This window comes from Nothoprocta perdicaria, unplaced genomic scaffold, assembly GCF_003342845.1.
Source record: "Nothoprocta perdicaria isolate Ctin4 unplaced genomic scaffold, notPer1 scaffold_39, whole genome shotgun sequence".
Lineage (NCBI taxonomy): Eukaryota > Metazoa > Chordata > Aves > Tinamiformes > Tinamidae > Nothoprocta > Nothoprocta perdicaria.
In genome coordinates, this window is record NW_020455632.1 from 1354587 (window position 1) to 1375557 (window position 20971).

Genomic DNA, 20971 nt, shown 5'->3' on the forward strand with positions numbered 1-20971 from the left:
AACCAGATGACTCTTCAGCTTTGAGAATCTAGATCAGGAGRAGAGAAACACTTGGACAAGTTTTGAGAGGGCTCCTATGAAACAGTTCCCTAGCAAAGGGCTTAAAGCCTAGACCAAAATACAGAAAAGGAGTTTATCCTGGAAAATGCATTAAATTCAAACTAAATAATGAGTTTGCTAAGATGATGAGTTACTCTCCTATTAAAAGATGAAAAATAGTAGCTCTGGTTTGGTCACAAAGATCTTGTGTTCTCTTGCAGAGCAGGTTGTAGCCCGGAGGATACTTTTTGTGTGAGGATTCCCACCTTAAGAAACAGCGAGATCTGTTCCTGGTCGTAGGGAAGGGCAAATTGCCAGTCTGCTCTAGGGTTTTTCTTTATTGAACAGAGTTTTAAATAATGTTTTAAGTGATGTCCTGTTTGTTCTCTCTGCCAGCATAAAAAGTTCATCAAGGTGACATGAATAGTCGCATATTGTCCATGATTATTGAAGATCATCAGTTTAGTAATTAAATAGCTATCTTGTGTAGACGTTTTAAGTATCAGAAATAAAAACATAGGACTAAAGTTTCTTGGAGTGCATGTTCATCAATAGGGCTGTGTTTTTTCATGAAGTATTGCAGGTATAATTGGTTTAAAATTAATGGCTAACCTTATACCAGGCTTAGAGTACTCGAGAGCCTTGCTCTCAAATTTAGTTCCAGGAGGCAGAGAGTGTTGGTTTATTTATTCTAAATGCTCCCTTTTCACAAAATCTAGAGAAACAGGAAAGCACAAACTGAGCATAAATGTTACAATATTCATCTTTCCAATACATGAGATTAAATTTTGGATACAAAGACTTTTCTGTTAACTTCTGCTCTTGACACCTAAGGATGAATTGAGTTACAAGTTTGTCACTAAAGGCTGGGTTTATTCAGAGTTCAATGCCAGAAGAGAAACATGATCTTGTTCAAACTGATGCTCTGACACATAAGACTAACTCTCATGCATATACAGAGGCTACTAACTTGGCTGACGAGTCTTCAAGAGCAGCAGGTAGTCTTGGCATGGAGGGGTGCCCATCTACCTTATTCTTTGAGCTTCTGACCAAGTAGTTAAGCTTCACTGGCACAGAGACTTATTCTTCTTTGTTTTTTTTTCTGTCCAGCTTCCACTTTCCGACACCACTTCTTGCTGTGACTTTCTGCTCTGGATTAAAGAGACTTTTCATACGTGGGCTGCCCCCCTCTCCTCCAGGACATTAATGCACTGTGATCAAGTAGCCTCTCAGTCTTCTTTTGGTTGAGCAAAATGAGCTCTTTATGGCTCTCTCTGCATTTTCTCCAGCCTTTAAGTCAATTTTGTGGCGCTTTTTCTGTAGTAGGTCAATTTTTCAACATCCCTTAAAACATTTGTTCACAGTGGAAATTGATGTGATATTCCAGCTTTGGTCCCACCAGTGCCATATATAGAGCTAAAAATCACAGATTMCTGCTCGCTGTTCTCCTTTTTACACATCCAGGGATCAATTTAGCCCTTTTATGCTGTGATACTGGATGTTGCTCGACTTCAGGCTTGCAGTTCTTCACAGCGCAGTTCTCCATCCTGAACATCAGCGTTCCTTGTTCCCACCTCTGAGGTCCATTTCCCTTTAGTAAAAGCAATCTTGTCCTAATGGTTCCAGATAGCAAATGGGCCTACATGATATGCATGACTTCTAGTTATTCTGCCTTATTGATCTTTATTTTCTATAAGTTTAGGAGACATGACTTATGTCAAGGTTTTCCTTTTGGGATGTTGCATTCTCTCAAAGCCCCCACTGGAAATACTCTGGTGATACCAGGGTGAGGAATCCTTGACTAGGTTAGATACTTCTCAATTAACCTTCCTCCTCTTAGCCTGTTAAATATTTGCACTGTGAATGCTGTACAGTGAGAAAGTTAAAGTATTTTGTCACAGGCTGTTGAAAATCTATTACCTTATCAATCACATGTGTAATCCTGTCAGTGAAATCGGGTTTGTGTGATACAGCTCCTTTTCTAGAATATCACGGTATTTATTCTTATCTTTTTGATTCCTGATCAGTTTAGTTAGATAGCATCTTTCCATTTTTTTTCCCCTGGGATTGATGTCAGGTGAATGCCCCGCAATTACCTAGTCATCTCRCTCGCCCTTTTGATAACAGTCACGTTATCAGCACTCGTCCCGCAACACCCAAGTATGCAAAGTGCTATTAAAAATGAATGTCATCAGGGCAGAGCGTTCTGGGCTTGCTYGAGATGGCTGAGTGTAGTTAATGCCTGAATTTAAAACTCCTCATCCATTAGGGAACTCTAATACCCTGCTCAGGCAGCGAGTGGCCTGGGAATGATGCCTTAATCCCCTCAGGATGCTTCTTTCCAAACAGAAAACAGAAATGTGAGCTGTTCCCAAAGCCARTGTGTCCCTGCCACATTTCCCCCCTCTTGAAAGGTTGCACGTGGCATTTATATATTCAAATAGGTAAAYGGGAAGCTTCTTGAAAAGCTGGGGATAAACAGAAGTAGGTGGAATTCACTGTGAGGGTGACAGAGCCCTGGAACAGGCTGCCCAGGGAGGTTGTGGAGTCTCCTTCTCTGGAGATYTTCCTAACCCACCTGGATGCCACCCTGTGCCCCGTGCTCTGGGTGTCCCTGCTGGAGCAGGGGGTTGGACTGGGTGATCTCTGGAGGTCCCTTCCAACCTCAACCATTCTGTGATTCTGTGAATTGAACTCGATGTCAAGAAGTAACAGAATGCTGTGTTGGGTGGACACACCAAGGTAAGTAAGTTATTGAAAGAACTTTTTTAAATGGAAACTGAGTGGCTGCCAAAATTCCAGTGGGCTTTAAAAACTTGCCTGGCTTTGCCAGGGCTGGTTAGTTTTACCTGTGCGGAGGGCAGTGTTTCTGGTGGACCTTGTGCTGCAAATTAAGAACTGCCCTGTTTGACAGAGTTCCCCATCGAGGTATTGGTTCCTTTCTATCTGTAAAATATATATATATATATATGTATATATATATTTACAAAGCTTTATATTTTTTATGGGATGGGAAGAAGGGCCGAGCAGAAGCTTTTGTAGGAGTGTCACTGGTGGCTTCGTGTCTGCTCCTCAGCCATAAACACATGAGAACACGGGACACAGGAGGGTACGTGCGTTGCGTGACACGAAGCAGGCTCTCTCTTAGCTGAAGCTGTCCTGACAGTCGCTGGCCCTGCATTAMCTACATTGCTGCATAATACCCCAGTGGGCAGCACCGTCCTCTGGACAGGCTGTGAACGAGCTCGGTGTCTTCACCGGTGTGAAGCATGCAGTGTGGGATCTGGGATGGCAGCTCTGAAGGCCAGGAGAAGGCTGGTCGGAAGGAACACATGATGGAATTGAAACCAGCAGGTAGCCTTTCCAGCCGTTATGTTAGGGACTGCTACTAACAAAACAAAAATCAGAGGTTGATCTGGCTTGATGTCTGCACCGGAGCTTCCTTCTCCAAGGTGCTAGATGAGCCAAAATGTTTAACTCTGTGTGCAAAGCCCTACTGATGGAAGCAGAATGTGCTTAGATAAAGGAAACTGATTTATTTCCCTTTAAGAAATCCATTTGCTGAACAGAAAAGGGTGCTATGAAAAGAAGAGCACCCAGGACCAGCTCAGTGCCACAGGGCAGCAGTTTTTCCGAGGCAGCTCTGCCGGTTTCGTGTCCCTGGGATGGGCTGCTGTGGTGGCCGCTCTTGGTGCTCGAGGAGAGGCTTCGTTTCTGCCGCCACGCGCGGCCTGGCGCAGGGATCCGGCCGTGATGGCAGCTCTTGACAGCTTAAATTCAACCCTTGGTGAGTGTTGAATCATACCCCAAACAGSTTGGCTTTTCAGGGGAAAAAACAGTGTTTCTGCTCTGTTATCACTGTCCAGCTTAATGTAATGAGTGAAGGAGGCACTGGGCCTGAGACGCATCCCTCTGCTTCTCTCAAGACTGTTTTCTTTCTGGCTTTTCAAGTTACCAACCCAAAACTCATGCCCATGGTCAGAGCTTCCTGCCACCTCCCCATGTGTGTTGGCATCTCCTACCAGCTCAAAGTGTCCTTTGGCTTGTTTTTTAGCAGACTTCTGAAGGAGGAGAAGGCATTAAGGGCTTAGCTTAAGGGTCTCATCCAACTGGAGAAGCTTGGATTATCATGAAAAGTTGTAAAAATRTCAAAGGGGAAACACAGCCCGTTCTTGAAGGGATTTGGGTCCTGGTGAAATGTCAAAGAAATTCGAACAACCTTGAGCACTCTGAAAAGTGTGTCCTGTGAGTGAGATACAAAAGTGTTTGGACCAGAGGACACGGTGGCTTCCATCTTTTAGACATCACGGCAGCGTAGAGTAGAAATCCCAACTTTCATTAAAAAACAAACAGAAAATGAAGAGCCTTGCTGAGCAGAATCCAAAATCCCTTCTAAGAAAGTCCTGCAATGACAATGCGTGAAAACTTTGGAAGGTACTAGGCATGTAAATCTTGGCTATATATTTACATATATATATATGTGTGTGTGTGTGTGTGTGTGTGTGTGTATAGTCAATCCAAACATATATTTATATATGTATATATTAGGGAAACTAACTGTAATGAAACAACTTTCATCCCTGACCAGGATAAAAACTAAGGTGGCATCGTCTCTTGTTCACTCATGACAAAATTAATCCAAGCTGGATGCTGGATCTAGATCTATAAATATATTTATTATAATATAACAAGAACTTAACAGTAAACATAAACTATATACAATACCATTACAGATAACCCTGTTTTTAATATTATTCACAGAAAGAGCCAGTTTTGTTCCAGTGTGAGAAATGAAGAAATGTGCTAAATTGGAAATGTTGAATGTGTTTAGGTCTTGTTGACAGGTAGCACCTCCTTTGGAGGCAGACACACACCAACGCTAAAATTAGTCCTGCCCCAGGCAGTTAGAAACTTGTGCTCCAATCTTTAGGTTCACACTTGCACCCTGTTCGACATAAATACTTTAAATGACATACTAGTATATATTTTCTGTTGTGCTTATTTTTTTTTCTTTAAAGAATAAATAAAACAACTGCATAACAAAGGCTGGAACCTCACTGTCAAAATGAGAGACTTGAGTCACCCTATAGCTTGACTCAGCTGACTTGAGCACATTTTTTAAATACTGCAAGATACAAATTTCTTTTTTTTTTTATTTTTATAAACGATTATTAATAAAATAAGATGATTAGCTAACCATCTGCATTGATTTTCCCCAAAGCTGTAGGCAGACCTCCCTCAGTATAAAAAGGCTAATGTATTTGGTATGAAATTCAACTAGATATTGACTGCGACACCTCACCCACACCTTGTAAAAGACCTCCTGGAAAACCATCATGGCATTTGGAATTTGAGTCTGCAAAGGCAAGTATGGTAACGTTTTTTCCTTCTACTTGGAAAGAAATCGGACAATCCTTGGACAATCCTTAGCTTGGGGTTATTTTCTAGCTGTTGTTCTGAAGAGTCTTTTCCCTGCCCGTTCTGTATCACCCCGACCATCTCCCATGTGATCTTCTGATGTATAAATTTATAAAGAATTTCCACATCACAATGCTTCTCTGGATAGACAATATTTTAATATATATAAAAATATAACCCCTGTGCTGTGTATATACTTACAACTCTACATAGTAATCGTTTTAAGTCTGTTATACTGGGCTTAATCTATGCATTTTTTCTACCATGGGATTTAAACTTGTGTGCTTAAAATCTGTAAATAAGAAAAGTATAAGGTAGCTTCCCACACCTAAGGGGGAACTTTGAGAACAACAGGAGCAACACCCGCAGAAACCCCTCACACTTTACATAAGAGGAAAAGATAGTGGCGTATAACCCAGCGTAAGGAGTTTTGATGACAGCCCGACATGMGTGCGTAGCTGCAGCGGGACGCATCTTCTCAACCTCTTTAAAATGTGTATCCCTCTCACATTACAGCGTATTTATTTTAAAACGACTCCAATCAGAACTAAAACGTTTAATCAGGGGAAGGCCTCTGCAGTCTAAGCCAATTTTGTTTTGCACTAGGGACTCGACCACTGTCAGGTTTGCTCAGCAGCAGAAAACAGGAGGAAAGCGCCAGACCTTCACCCCAGCCCCTTGCCCACGAGTGTACGCGTGCCCACGCACCGGCAGCAGAAACTCATACAACCCAACAGACCCTTGTTTTTGTTCTTTTTTTCTTTTTTTTTTCTCATCATATTATGTGGAATTACATTCCCAGTGGCTCCCCCAGCCCCCACCTCACCCCCCTTTTGGGCTCTGCTCTCGAATACGGAACTATCCATTTGATCCGATGGAAGACTGACATCAACGTAAGCCATCTGTCACACAAGCTTCATCTCAGTCATTGGTATTGAAAAGCATGTATTTGTTAAAAACAAATGTAGGAATCAAAGTGGTAAGGACACTTTGACCTTCCAAGGAGCCTGATGCCTAAAGTGTAGCAGTAAAACTAATCTGCATGGTTATTTTAAGAATCAAGCTTGAGCTGTAGAAGTAAAATGCAGATTTTCTTCCTCGCTTCCCCAGCTTAAAAAATATGTGAAATTCTATTGCACCTGGGTTGACCAAAAGCCGACGTCCAGAACAAGTGCCACTATAACATCTAGTGACACCCTTGTATTATTAAGTTACACTATCATACATAGCACGGAGCTCTCTGCTCCTTGTTCACCAAAAGGTGAGGATGATTTCTCTACATTCAATGTAGACTCTTTATTCAAGACTTTAGAGCGATGTGTTCACTGGTCGCCTGTCTCTGCCGTGTGTGTTGGTTTAGGAGCAGCGTCTTCCCCGCCTGCTTTGGGCAGGGACAAGCAGTTCTCGGCCCCGCTCCGCGCTACCCTCAGCCGCTCTGGATGTACTTCTTGATTACTACGCAGCCGTGCCGGAAAACGGGGCACGGCATGTTTGGGAGAAGCGTCCAAGTGTTTGTCTTGGGCTCGTAGGCTTCCATGTTTCCCAGCGCGGGGCCTTCGCTGCTCACAATCCCACCCGTGGCGTAAATTTTTCCGTCGAGAACCACAGCGCTAYGTGAAAAAAAGAAAGTTTTAGTTAGTCGCCTTATTGAGCGGTTMGTGTTTTATGCTTCAAAAGAACAAATCTCTTACAGCAAGGGGGTAAACTGTGMAAACACCTTTTGTTCTTATCTTTAGAAAGCTGTGTGGGCATTTCTCTTCCCTCTCTGTTTCTCTCCCAAATTATCCCTTTTCGTGTTCCTGCCAGCTAGGTAAGTGTTGCCTAGAACTTAAACAACAGCAATTAAGTTGAAAAAGATGTAGTTTATCCAACCCACACCTGAAATCCCCAGCAAATGTGCCAAGGTTACGCCTGCCCATGGCACCACACATGCTTTAAAGAAAAAAAGGAAGAGTAATTAGAGCTGCTCTTCGTGGTCCTTCCCTCCCTCCCTGAGCGAGGAAGCCACGAGCAGCTCAGCTTGTAGTTTTCCAAGTTTGCTGGGCAGGAGGAAAGAAGAGGAATTCACATTCCAGCATGTTCCCTGACAGAAATGTAGGGAACAAGACTCCCAGGATGATCTCAGGCAGAACGGGGATGTGGCGCTTTTATGGGAAACGGCCCACAAAACACAGGGAAGTTGTTGCGCTGGATGGAGCTTTGGTTTTTGCTGGTGTTTGCATGCAAGTCTGTCATGAGGAAGAGCCAGCAAGGATGGCTGCAGGTGGAAGGGGAAGAGTTTGACCGCACGGGTACAGGCGAGGACAGGGCAAGGGGAAGGCAGCAAAGGTAACTGCAAAAAGATGGTGACCTGGATCTACCTTGTGAGAGAAGGGCAGTAACCTGTGAGCTTGGTCGAAGCAAACTTCTAGTTCTTCAAACTGATTTTGGAGCAGGGGGAGGCAGAACTGACATATGCAGAGGCTTACCCTGAATGACCTCAAATGTATGGGGACCAAAAGCCCCAATATATGTAGTTTGGAAGAACATGAAACTCTGATGTCCTTGGGAAGAATCAAAGACTTAGATTAAAATTAAACCTCCCGTGACGGTGGTGAGGACTTGAACAAGCCCAGTCCCAGGATACCACCGGGAACTAGGAAATAATGAGAATCTTGTCAAAATAACTGTTAATCTGTGAGGAGGAGGAGGAGGGAGCGAGAGCCTCGAACCACTCGATTAGAGCCAAGCCACAAATCAACGGGCCTGGATGATACCGAGCTYGGGCTCTTCAGGGAGTTTGCTAATGAACTTACTGAACCGCTGATAATTGTTTTTGAAACGTCGAGGAGAAAGGGGGGAGCAGGAGGACTGGGGAGAAGCGGGCGCCGTCCTGAGGGCGGCTCTGCCAGGGYGCGGGCGGGACGGGCGCCGGGGCCCGCGCGGCGCTGAGGGGAGCAGCGCGACGCCCCCGCGCGCTGGCCCCTAACTCCGCCACACAAGTGAGTTCAGGTAGCGCCATGTGCCACCCTTGCCCTCCGCCAGCACTGCTCGTGTGAGCTGGACGTCACTTTGCCTGTGGTGGAGCCCTCAGTGCCTAGGGCTGCCTCCATGTGAAGAAACATTGTGGCCATTATGCGCCCTCGAAGGGCCTGGGGAGCCCCGGCAGAGCAGGGCCTGGTCYGTGGGGCTGTGGCTGCGGCTGAAGATAAGAAAACCAGTGAGATGATCTCAAGAAACGGGCAATTCTAGACATATAGCAGATACTTAGGTGCGCAGGGGCTTTGGAGATACTCGGGCATCTCCAGCACTGAAGTGCCAGAGGGACACTTAAGATCCGTTAGGAAAGTAGTCCTAGACTGCTATTTCTTTTCAATATTAAGCCAATCACTGTTAATTTCTGGGACCTTAGGGAATGGGAAGCTCAAATGGATTCTAAAACCCAAAGGAAAGTGAGTGGAAAGTAGCACGTTCATTGCTCTTGCTTCATTACAGTGACAATATTTCTTTTCTCCCCTGCCTTCCATCCCATCAGCTGTAGAAACATCATTACCAAGGCTGACGTACAAAGAAAGAAATAATTACAATAATTAGGATGCAAGTTTATTGCTCAGTGCCATTAACAGTGGGAGATGAATTGATTACAGCCTGCCAGAAGCTGACGAGCAAGGAGCCACGCGCTGCAGGACCTCGCTATGGAAGACAACCCATTGTTGGCTCCGAGGGCAGTAGCTGAAGAACAGCCAAACTCGCACGTATCAAACAACGTGCCCAGGTAGGATAATCTTCATCACCTCTAATGTCTTCATGGAAGGAGTGGATAAAATGACCTCTATTTGATGATGTTCTAGAACTTTGCAAATTCATTAGCCAATGGGTTAACGACCAGACTTTCTGCTCCCCTTTCCTTTCAGCTTCATCTCCAGCCTTAGGCACAATTTATTTGCCTGGCTCTCCTTGAAAAGCCTAAATTATGAGCAATAGTATCAGATCACACACAGTGACTGTCTCCCTGCAACACGGTTCCCTGCAGCCCATCCACTGTCCTCTCCAAAGCTCTCCAGCACATGCCGAAAGGCAATCCCGGTAAAGCTGAGGACAGCTGGGCTTGGTGCATGTCTGTCTGCCTCAATTTTGGAGTGCTGCTTTCATCTGAAACCTCTCTGACTAAGATCATCTCTAACCAAGGATGGTGGAGATGACGTTCTCTGGCAGCCGGCCATTGAGCGACCTGATGGACGGAGAGGAGTCACTGACTTTGAGTTGCCCTTTAAGCAGCAAAATTATGGTAGCCTTGCTCCCTGCTCATCAGCTTGACACCTGCAAGCCTGCCAAGCAGCTCTCCCCATCCGTCGTGGAGGTCTAGGGCTCAGCACACGCTCCAGGGCTCTCCGACCAGAGAGCAGCTGCTCCACTTGGTCACCTTCCCTGAAGAGCACCATGGTCCTTCCCCCTGGAAGTATCTTGTAGCAAAAGTCTCCCAATGGGTAGAAATTTGGAAGCAGCCTCTTTTCTGCAGCATTTGAAGGTCATGTCCATGGGAGCCTTTACTCAAGCATCCACAACAGCTAGGAAGTAACACCAAGCACCAAACACTTCCCTATTTTTGCTTACTGTTATTATTACTATTGATAATAAAAATTTCTTGCTTAGTCCTAAAGATCTCACCCATCTTATCTGACAGYGTTAAAGAAGAAGAAAATAAGAAATCTTGTAAAGTCTAGAGTTTTACAAACAATTTGAAATGACTGAATTAGTGCCTTCTTTTGATTCACTGAAACTTAGTGTGTTTGGAGGCCAGAAACAAAGCTCCTCTCCTGCCTCACTTGGGTTTTCTGTGCCACGCCAATAATTTAGTTGGAGTTGTTCCAAAACACATTGTTAAATATGATCAGTTAGATTTACAATGAATCTGCTCAGAAGAAAATTTCCCATGCTTATTAGCGCATGAATTTCATCTTTGTCACAAGATGTCAAGTGGAGTTGGTGAGGACAAAAGTGTGGGTGGATCGGAGTGCAGCAAGTCCTGGGATAGGTAGGACCTTCTGGGCATGCTGGCCATGGCGATTCAATGATGTCCCTGAGCACCTCGCAAGCTTTGGCTTTAAACAGGGCTCTCCTGGGTGGTGGTTTGCAGCGTGGACATGGCATGGGTTCCCCATGGATGGTGGTGGCCCAGACACCCGTGTGTCTCCCGAGGTGTTTACCAATGGCAGCCGGGTGTTGCAAGTTAGAGCTGAGCTGCCGGAGGTGTCATCTTTACCAAGGGATGGATGAATGAGGGTCCAGATTAGTCACGCTCAGTTAGGAGGCTATCATGGCCCTTCTTGGAGCAGGGCTGTTAGCGTGGGTATTCTGGCCACCTTCCAGCTGGACTCTCCCATCCTTTGAGCTTTTCCCTTTGCTGATGACAGCCCCTCAGGCAGGGCCGTTACTTGGTGCTGGAATCAGTGGCGTTTTATTTTGGGGTTGGCCGCACGGCAGTGATGTCCTGCGCACTCTGTGTGGATCGGTTACCCCTTAGTGCTCATATAAGTCCTCCTTGTCATGAAGTGCTATGGAGATTACTGCTGTTAGCCCACTGCTGTCGTCCTTGCCGACTGTCTGCTGTAGTCAYAGCTCCAAGTCCCCTTCCAGATATTCCGGAAGATTTGAGCCTAGCCATCCGTGGGCTTCAGGAGGATCCATGCTCTGCAGCAGCTCTGTTTGGGAGTAGTAGCCCAAGCAAGGTGTGCTCTAACCCCTTCCAATGCCTGGATTTGCCACTAACTTCACAATGAGGAAATGGATCCAGGAGAGGGGCAAAAATCCTCAGCCCGATGCCGTTTTCGTTGTACTCACATCTGTGGCGCATTGAAGATTCCCATTCGGCAGCACCATGTAATAAATCTCGCTGGTTAACAGTCAGAGAAGGAGGAAGAAAATACTTTTCTGGTGCCCACTGGGGAGTTGCTGGTGCTACATTAGCATSTCTGGAATGACTGTTGAGATCATCGAGCCGCTGCTGTTACCCACAGAGCATCTCGGTTGCACACTTGCGTTTGCATGGGATCCAAAGCAGGCCTGATACAGAGTTTTTAATCACACATAGAAACCCATTCTGTATTCTTTTTGCTTGTGGAAGAAGCCTTGAAGGGCATCTAGAATAGGGATGTTTGCCTGTGTGCAAAGAGAGGCTGTCCCAACGCCTTCTTCTGCAGTGCCCATCCATGGTTGGAGGCAGGTGGGCAGCTCTGTTTCCACAAAGGCACTCCAGGGAATATAACAGGCACTTCTGTCCTCCATCCTCTAAATGATCACGCTCCCCAGCTCCTGGCATGGTAAAAAACAGTGCAAACAAGAAGAAAAGCAACGGCGTCAAGATTTTCCCAGCAAATTCGGCACTGGATGACTCCAGCTGAGGGGAGATCAAGAGCACGTAGTTAGTTTTTAAGAAGCTGTTTGTGTTGCTGCTTTTGAACCGTGTTTTTGTGATCCACACTAATGAGCAGAGCGAGGAACCCGGAGATGCACGGATGAAGGTCAGAAGGGATCTCGGCGTTGAGTTAATCTGAGTCTGTGTTTACGCAGGCCGCAGACTTTTCCCCAGGCAGCATCTCTCTTAGAAACGTCTCTAATCTTATCTTAAAAACACCAAGTGTTCCTGACTTCACCCTCTCCCTTGACGGCTCATGGTTTAATTGTCCCTGCTGTCGGAAGCGGCCTCGCTCCGGGATGTGGAACTTGGCTTTGCTGCTCCCATAACCCGCTGCGCCGCTGCCTGCGGGACTGAGGGAGTCCACCTGCTCCCTGCGACCGCATCACCTCTTAGTCACCTCCTTTCTTTGATCAGCTCCTTAAATTTCACACCAACAATGTGATTTGCAACGCTGAGTCCTTCTCGCTGCTCTCCTCCGACCTTCACTTGGTGTTTCCACATGTCAATGCGTGGACCCAAGACTCACTTAGTGCTGCCCTACGCAACAGCAGCGACTCTTCCCACTGTGTTTCATCTCCTGGTTGCTCATAAGATGTGTCCCATCAGTGCTGTCACCTGCACCCCTTATGGCAGCAGGTTTTCTGTTACTGAGATTGGGTGCCAGAGCCCTGGAACAGGCTGCCCAGAGAGGCTGTGGAGTCTCCTTCTCTGGAGATCTTCCAAACCTACCTGGTTGTGATCCTGTGCAAGGTGCTTGTTGGATGACAAGAGCTCCCTTCCAACCTCAACCCTTCTGTGCTGCTGGGACTGCTGGTAAAAATATTAAATAGCACTGAGGAATGAATCAGTGCCGCTCGTGATGGCCTTGCTCAGTGATAGCGTCTCATTAACAATCACATTTTGAGATCTGTCAGTGAAACAGATTTAATCTCTCTAATGTGTGCCTTGTTAATTCCATATAATATCAGCCAAATGCCTTGGAGAAATCACAGTATATTATAGCAACACAGTTGTTTTAGCAGCCAGACATGTTTTACTAAAAGATCCCTTGCAAAACAAAACGAAACAAACAAACGAAAAGGCAACTCCACTCCCCCCAAAACCAGAAGACATCAAGACATCAGGTTTTTTTAACCAGACTCATCTTCCAGGAAGCCACACCGATTGCTGCTCATTATATCAGTATTACCTAGTTATTTGTTGATGGAGGCTCACATTAACTGTACATTTATATTGCAGTAGACCAACGTGAGGCCAAATGAGACCACTTAGCCTGATGTTGATCCTCTGCAAAATTAATTACCACTGTACTAAAATCCTGCCTTTCACCCTTCCAAAATACAGGAGACACCTTGGCAGGGCCCTGAGCTGCCTGAATCCCCCTGAACTGCAASAGTTATTAAAAACCAAGAGCGGATCAAACAGCTCCTCAGCTTTGTCTCTGAAGACTCTTGTGTCTAACCAGTTTGCCTGGTTTGAGAATTTAATTTCTGCTTCTTTTTTTGTGTCTTTCTTTGCTGCAAAAAGTCATTTTTGGTCCTCCCACGGTTTAATACAGAATCAAAACGTCCTGCTTCCTTCCAAATACAGAAGAGAAACATCCACGAAATAGTTCTATATCACTCTTTACTACGTCTTCAGTCTCAGATTTATCACTGATTAAGGCTGCAAATTTGATCCTAACGTGTTTTAAATGACCTTTATCTATTTATTTATCACCCGCTGGCTATTAATGCTACTCTTGTTCCCTCAGCTCCCTTTAGCAGCAGACAGTTTTTATCCTATACCTCCTATTCAGTCATGTTAAAGCCCTCCTCTTCCCTATTTCCATACATACTGCTTTATTTATTTACAGCTTTCATATCTCCTTGAACATTTCCCAGATTCCAAGGACTTTTGAAGTTTTTTTTTTTGGAAAGCAGTTGAGATGCACTGGGTTATTGTTGGGAGGTGGGGGGGCTGCACACCGTTTCTGTAGTATGTGACAAACCGATGCTTAATTAGCAGCTCTTTGCTGCACAAAAAGGCTATTTAAAGACTATTTAAAGTATATTTATTTATCTCTCTGGTACGACTTGCTTCAGCAGCCAAGAGAGGGCGCTCATTAAATTAGAAAAAGGAGAAAAAGCAGAAAACGGGGAAAAGCAGAACAAAAAAAGCAACCATGAGAACTTACTTGAGAAAGAATCTTCTATTCTCCACCAACAGGTCAGACTAAATACACAAACAAAGTGAAGGGGTGTTTTTTGTGGCTGGGGACAGGCACTGGGGGCCTCCAGGGTGACGGGTGTAATTTTGGCACCGACCACTTACTGCTCTGGTCGGCGCTCCCTGYTCCTTCCTAAAGGCCTCCAAGTCCTGCCAGGAGCTGCGACGGATGCCAAGTTTTAGCTTGCTGTCCACCTCGGGAAGTTTGTGAAACCCATTGGGGAAACGAGCCCCAAACAAACACAAGGAGAAGAAAGCAGTAATACTGAACGTCGGCATGTGGTGCTTGTTCGGCACCTTTCTTCTGAGGTTGTTTGTGTGAAAAACCAGACCAGTTCTACACCCCGGCAGGCTCCCATGCAGCAGGCACTCATCGTCCTCTGGTTGGGCCAACGGTGGGAAACAGCAACCATGGAGTTTGCTGGAAGCAGAACCCTGTGCACCTCCCTCCCTCCCTCCCTGCRGCACAAGGAGACAAAGGAGCCACAGCAGGAGCTGTCAGAAACGTGGAGTCCCCGAATCCATATGGAAAACATCCCTACGGCGCAAGCTCCCTTCCCCTGYCCCTCTCTCTACGAGGCAGCACGAGGTCATTTTGTAGCGGAAAAAGAAGCAAAATACGATGGTAATTCCATTTGAATGTTTGTTTTTGTTTTTCTCACCTGCAGAACTGCCTGGAGTGGTTCATGTTGGGACCTGCTTTAATATTGCCTTTCTCTGGGTCATAGATGGTGGTTGCTCGCGCATAAGCTCCTCCGAGAATAAAGATGAACCCATTGAGAGTGACTGCAGGAGCGTATTTGTTATCTGTCAAGGGAAAGCAACACCGAGATCAGTTTTAGGCTCCAGTTTGGAGACCGGTTTTTATTTAYACATTCCCCTTATTTACAGATAAGTCACGTTTCTCTAAACCTCCAAGGCTAGGGGAAGAAAAACGAGGCAAGATTCCTCGTTTCGGCCCGCTCAGGTTCTGAAAGGCACCTGTAAAGGTGGCCAGTCCAAGCCCTCCCCTGGAGCCTGGGAAACCTCCCTCTAGCCTGGGAAACACGGTTATCTTCCCACCAGACCTCCTGGGAAGGTCTGCTCTTACATCCCCCATTAACAGGCTGAGCCATTACAGGATTTTGTATCTCTGAAAATTTTTGCTCAGATCCTTCCCCATCGCAGGACTCAGCACAGGGGACGCCACGGTGCCAAGTGCCTCTCAGTGACATCCCCAAGTAGGTCCTTGTCTTTCCTGTGCCATTTCTGCTGGTGGGAGGATCACCCACACAACATATAGGAAGCACCTGACATCCCCAACTATGTCCCTGCTTCATTTATTACTTAATTTCAGCTGCATTTTTACTTTCCAGTGCAGGAAGACCCTTGAACAGTCCTGCACTCCAGCAGTGAACAGTGTGAGGTCAGGGTTTCTGTTAGGCAAATCCCTTCTCCTCAGTTAAAACCACGCTCAAAAACTGTTGGGCAAGCTGCAGCTTTATTAAAAATATATTTGGTAAGGCTAACCACAAAATCATTGAACAAAATAAGTCCTAATTAAATGAGCTGGCTTATCCTGGATGCTGCCACCTCACCATACCTGCATTTTCACATGATTAAGTGCTAGCTAGTTGGGTTGAAAAGTCTCAGGATGGTGTCTGTGTTAAGGCAGTGCAGTATTTTAATCAGCAATTTAGGAGTCTCGGGGAAGAAAACAAGGGTAAATTCATTGCTTTGCTTTAAAATAACTCTCACAACTAGGGCTCTGAGAACCACCGCTGCTGAAGCACTTCRGAGCGCGACACAGACATTTCCTAGGTGTCTTGGGACACTTCTTTTGCAATTCCTAGAGAAAATAYTCTCCCAAATCAACTATATATATAAGGCTCTCCAAAATAAGTGCTGTTAGGTGCTCAGGAAAAGGCTGGCCTTTTAATTTCCTTAACTGGGCTTTGAGCTGGTTTAACTAGGAGCAGAATTTTTTGGTTTTGGGCTTCTGATTGGCAGGGCGCTGGTGTGGGCYGAGGGCTGGGTCTAGGGGACACGTGGGGCAGCAAAAGAGGCAAAAAATGTCATGGGTTAAAGCTGGGCTCCTGTTAGGCTGAATATCTCCAGGCATATGTCAGAAAACATGGATGTATTAGGAAAATGTCATTGATCCTTGGGAACAGATGGGAAGAAACTAATTCATCCAGAAAATAGAACAAGGCGTATTCAGTTTCTTCTCAGTGCCACTAAGCCACTATAATTCATCAGAAGGACTTATCTGTCCTAACAACCCGGCTCACATCCCTTTCCAAATCAGACTTGCATATGTGACATTTTTTTCCAGTTAAAGAACACATCAGGAGTTTTCCATATTTAATTATCATGCTTTCCTGGGTTTCTTTTTTTTTTTTTTTTCCCCCCCCTTTGACTGACATTATATTACAAGAGAAAGAAACTCTCCCATAGAAAAGAGCTCAGAATTCAACTCCCAAATCTCACAGGGAAATTATATGGGGCTCCCTCAAGGCAGAGAGCAGCTTCTCAGGAGACTGAATCACTGATTTAACGTTCCTTTTTGTCAAAGGAGGAGAGGGAAACCCCTTGGTTATTTTTATAGTGACATTTTTTCCCTTCTTTTCGAGTAAGCCAGCAGTCTGATTTTCTTTCTTTTTATTTTCTAAGAGGCAATCGTGTTGGAGTCTCATCAATTTTTCAATACATCACCTATCTGTTGTCTTTTGACTGCTTTTGGCTTTAGCTACAATTTCATAAATTGATATAAAGCAGGTCTGAGATAGCCAAACAGGGAAACCTCTGCTGCTTCTTTCAGGAAGGGAGAAGTTTGCAGCAAACAGTCTCCTGATCCTGATGAAGATAGGACAGAGAGGCATGAGGGAGACCCCTCCAGAGACAGGTAGAGAGAAAAGATGATTTTTTTTTGCTTTGTTACTATGAAGGCAGAAATTATTCACTGACACTGGTGAGTTTGGAAAATCCAAGCTGGCTTTCTTGCTGCCTAAGCATGGATGGCCATGGTCAACCTTCAATCTTACCTCTCCAAGCCCTTCCCTGCTATTGTCCTCTCCAAGGCTCGGCAGCCTCATGAAGACACAAAGGAGACACCAMAGTCTGTCACTGCTGAAAGGCTTTGATATCTTAGTAGTGCAGGATGGGTTGGAAGGCCTAATTCTGCAAAATCATGTGCTGGTTGGGCATTCTGGTCAACACCGTTGGGCATGCATGCGAGCTCCTGCAGGTCAGAGGATGACCWCTTCTTCCCCAGAAGGAAATCCAAGTCTGGAGGTTGTCACCTACTGAAATCCAGTTCAGGTTGGAAAAGATTAGGTGAGATTTGTCCAGGATTGCAAGTGCACATGAGATGAAAAGGCAGAGTAAATGTAAAGGAGATAATAGGTAAAAGCACTCTTCTCTCCATGTGGATAACATCATGACATCACTGTATTTTCCTCTTGGCAAAGGAAAATACACAAGTATTTCTGTTCTTCTGGCTTGAGCTGGAGCTGCACTTCATGTGCCGCTGGTAACTTAGCTGACCAGTGTGCTCCTAATTTAGCAACAGCCACATTGCCTGTGATGCGTTTTGTGACTCTTACATTACACAGGCAGTTCTGTCTGCATGTGAGGAAGAGCTCCTTCACTGTGAGGGTGACAGAGCCCTGGAACAGGCTGTCCAGTGAGSKTGTGGAGTCTCCTTCTCTGTGGGTCTTCCAAACCCGCTTGGATGCCACCCTGTGCTCTGGGTTACCCTGCTGGAGCAGGGGGGTTGGACCAGATGATCTCTAGGGGTCCCTTCCAACCTCAACCATTCTGTGATTCTGTGTGTATGATACAGCCAAGCCTCAGCATTCTGCTCTCCCTCTCATGATTACTCAAAGATCTTACGTCACCTCCTGGTACAGCATTCAGTTGGAGGCTGAAGTGACATTAAAGTGAACGGTGGCAGCACTTCATTTTGGAAAACGGTTATTAAAAACAAAAGCAGTTGGAAGATCTTTATCAGGGACACGCCGGCAGTCAAGCCCAACTTGAGGCCCTCCAGCAGGCTGGGGGCAGACAGATGCATGTGATGGAACAGGCTGGCGAAAGAAGACTAGTCAGTAGAAACTAATTTGCTTTTAATAGTAAGTGCCTCTTCTTCTCTTGGAATAACACACAGAGCAGCTCAAGGCCGGGATAGCAGCGGGTAGGATGACATTCCTGGGTAGCGCGGCCTCCCTGGGCCTCCATGTATTCTGGGCCGCGGGGCCCTAGGCCCTTGGTGCGGCCCAGCAGCCGCTCCTGCAGTCACCGGCGGCTGGCAGGTGTGGGCCGTGAGGGCCGGGCGCTGCCCTCAACACGGGGCGAGCAACACATGGGGGCCCAGCCCACAGGAACGGCCCTGCAGCAGGGCAGGGCATGTTTCATAGAATCACAGAGTCCTTAAGGTTGGAAGGGACCTCCAGAGCTCATCTAGTTCAACCTCCTGCACACGCATGGTCACCCAGAGCACGTGGCACAGGGCTGTGTCCAAGCGGGTTTGGAAGATCTCCAGAGAAGGAGACTCCACAACCTCTCTGGGCAGCCTGTTCCAGGGCTCTGTCACCCTCACAGGAAAGAAATTTTTCCCTTAAGTTCCTGTGGAACTTTTGGTGCTTCAGTTTGTGGCCATTTCTTCCTCGCTGTACACCGCTGAAAAGAGGCCGCCCCATCCTCCTCACTCCTTCCCTTGAGGTATTTATAGACACTGATCAGGTCCCCCCTCAGCCTTTTCCAGGTTGAACAGCTCCAGCTCTCTCAGCCTTTCCTCATAGGACATTTGGGCACATTTGGGCCTCGGCAAGGCCCACTCCACAGCAGGAGCACCACGGCATGGGCCACAGAGAGCTCGGCAAGAGGAGGCAGCCGGGCCACAACGGACCAGTTGGAAGGTGAAACACTAGGTTGGGCGAACACAGAACTCCCTCTCATGCTGGCAGGGCTCTCCCAACTGCCCGACTGGTCACGATGATCAGTAATTCCCCCAATGACTCTTGAATGAACCGTCTTGAGAGGCTCAGAAGTCCACTGCTTTCAGCTGAAAACGCTGCATTTTGTTTTGCTGCAAAATTGAGTTGAACACCAAAAAAATCCTGAGAACTATGGAAAAACATATTGATGAAAGAGAGGAATGCTTGCAGCTTTAATACTTCTAAGGGACAGCTGGCTAAATGCATGGCACTGGTGCAGAGCTATCTGTCTTGCAGAGATGGACAAGCCAAGATGTACATCTGACTTCTGTAAAGTCCAAAAATAAATTTATGGGAACAATTATGCCTTTTAAATATATAAGGCACATAACAGTGCAGGAGGAGCACACAGACTCTGCAAAAATTATTTTCCAGGTATTTCTTACATGCACCTCCTGCTAAGGTTGGGCACATCACTAAGCAGTTTGCCCTTTAAGATGTTCATATGAAATGACATAAACCTCTTCTATAGCAGACCTCGGGACTGAAGTCTGGCTCAGCCTGCACTGTCTTGTCGAGTTTTTAAAACCACTGAAAACGATCCTGGAGGGCAAGGATGCCATGCACAAGATGCCTCTCTTAGGCAGCTCATCTGCTCTTTTTGAGGCCCAAATGTGCCTGCCATCACCTTATTTAACACTCGGAGCCCTCCTGAGAAAGGGACAGGGAGGGAGAAGCAAAGCTTATCCTATGCCTGTACTCTTTTGGGGCCATCAGTAGCCTCCCCTGACAGCCCTAACCAGGCAGCCCTAACCCATCATACTGGGTTGTCTTYCACCAACTTTTTGTGCTTTCAGGAGCACAAAAGAGGCATGAACCCTAGTCCAAAGGCTGGCCATGCCTCTGTTCCCCATCCATCTCGTAGATGCCTGTCTGCCCTCTTTCTTCTTCCTTGTTGGAAGGATTCAGTCCATATGGCAGCAAAGGGCCACAAAGCAGATGCAAATGTCCACTGGACTTGTGCTCTAAGGGAATTCTTACATGTCTGTCCTGGTGATCTTGCAAGGACTGAGCTGATACCTACAGCAAACTCCACAGTTCCCTCTATGGCTAAATGGCATGGTAGGGAGTAAAGTTTTTGTCTTAGAAATGCTCATAGGTCTTTGACCCCCTTGACCCTAGTTCTCACCAGATTTTAGAATTTAGTAATAGTGATGAATAAATGTAATTTGTTCTTCTTACAAGCCACAGAGATGAATAATCATATCTTGTTCTTCTTGCAAACCAGGCACGCTAATCAAAACTTGTAATTCCGCCAGTGCAGACATTGGCTGTTCCAAGTAGCAAAAAATAAACCCGTTTATTTTAGTGGCCTGGCATGGAGGCACAGAGTGAACTAAAGCACAGTGACAAGATAATTAGGCTTACGGGCACTGACTTCAGCTTGTCTATGGCCATCTTGTTAAATAAGACAAACCTTAGGAGGCTGGAAACAGACTACATTTTTAGCAGAGCTATATAGGACAACTAACAAGAAGCAGGGCAGCAGCACTGCAGGTGTGTGGGCTAGGTTCATTTGCTGTGGTAGGACCAGAGCAACACATTTCCTACAGCTAGGAACACAGGAAGGGGACATGGGTTTCCCAGCCTTGTGCAGTATGAAGGTCCTGGGAGGCTTCATTACCTCCCTAATATCAAGCTGTGGGCTTGGCTGCTGCAAGAGCATCTGCCAGCTCCAAAAACAGGGTACAGAGAAGATGGGGAAGTGAGGAAAAAAACCAACTCCCCTCCAAACATGTGTTTGCCATCAAGCTCTGCTCCTGCACAAAGGCTACTACAGCATCCTTATGCAGCGTGTCRGGGACCCTAGTTTCATGCCTACTGCACAGGAATGCACATCCAACACCTTATGGCAGGTGGTGGCTAAAGGATAAATAGAGCCTGGGGCTGAAGTTGCTGTTTATTCTTGAAGGAAATCCAAGCAGAGCAGAGG

At 46.1% G+C, this 20971-nt stretch overlaps 1 protein-coding gene across 1 annotated transcript in view; it reads right to left on the reverse strand.

The window, feature by feature from the left end:
• Window positions 1-6301: 6301 nt before the first annotated feature.
• Window positions 6302-20971, reverse strand: part of KLHL29 (kelch like family member 29) — a 328883-nt gene continuing 314213 nt past the window's right edge. The window contains exons 14-15 of the mRNA XM_026044925.1: window positions 14725-14869; window positions 6302-7067 (exon numbers count right to left, since the gene is read on the reverse strand). Of these exons, the coding sequence (XP_025900710.1) occupies window positions 6884-7067; window positions 14725-14869 (329 nt within the window). The 3' untranslated portion in view covers window positions 6302-6883. The remainder of the gene's footprint in view (window positions 7068-14724; window positions 14870-20971) is intronic.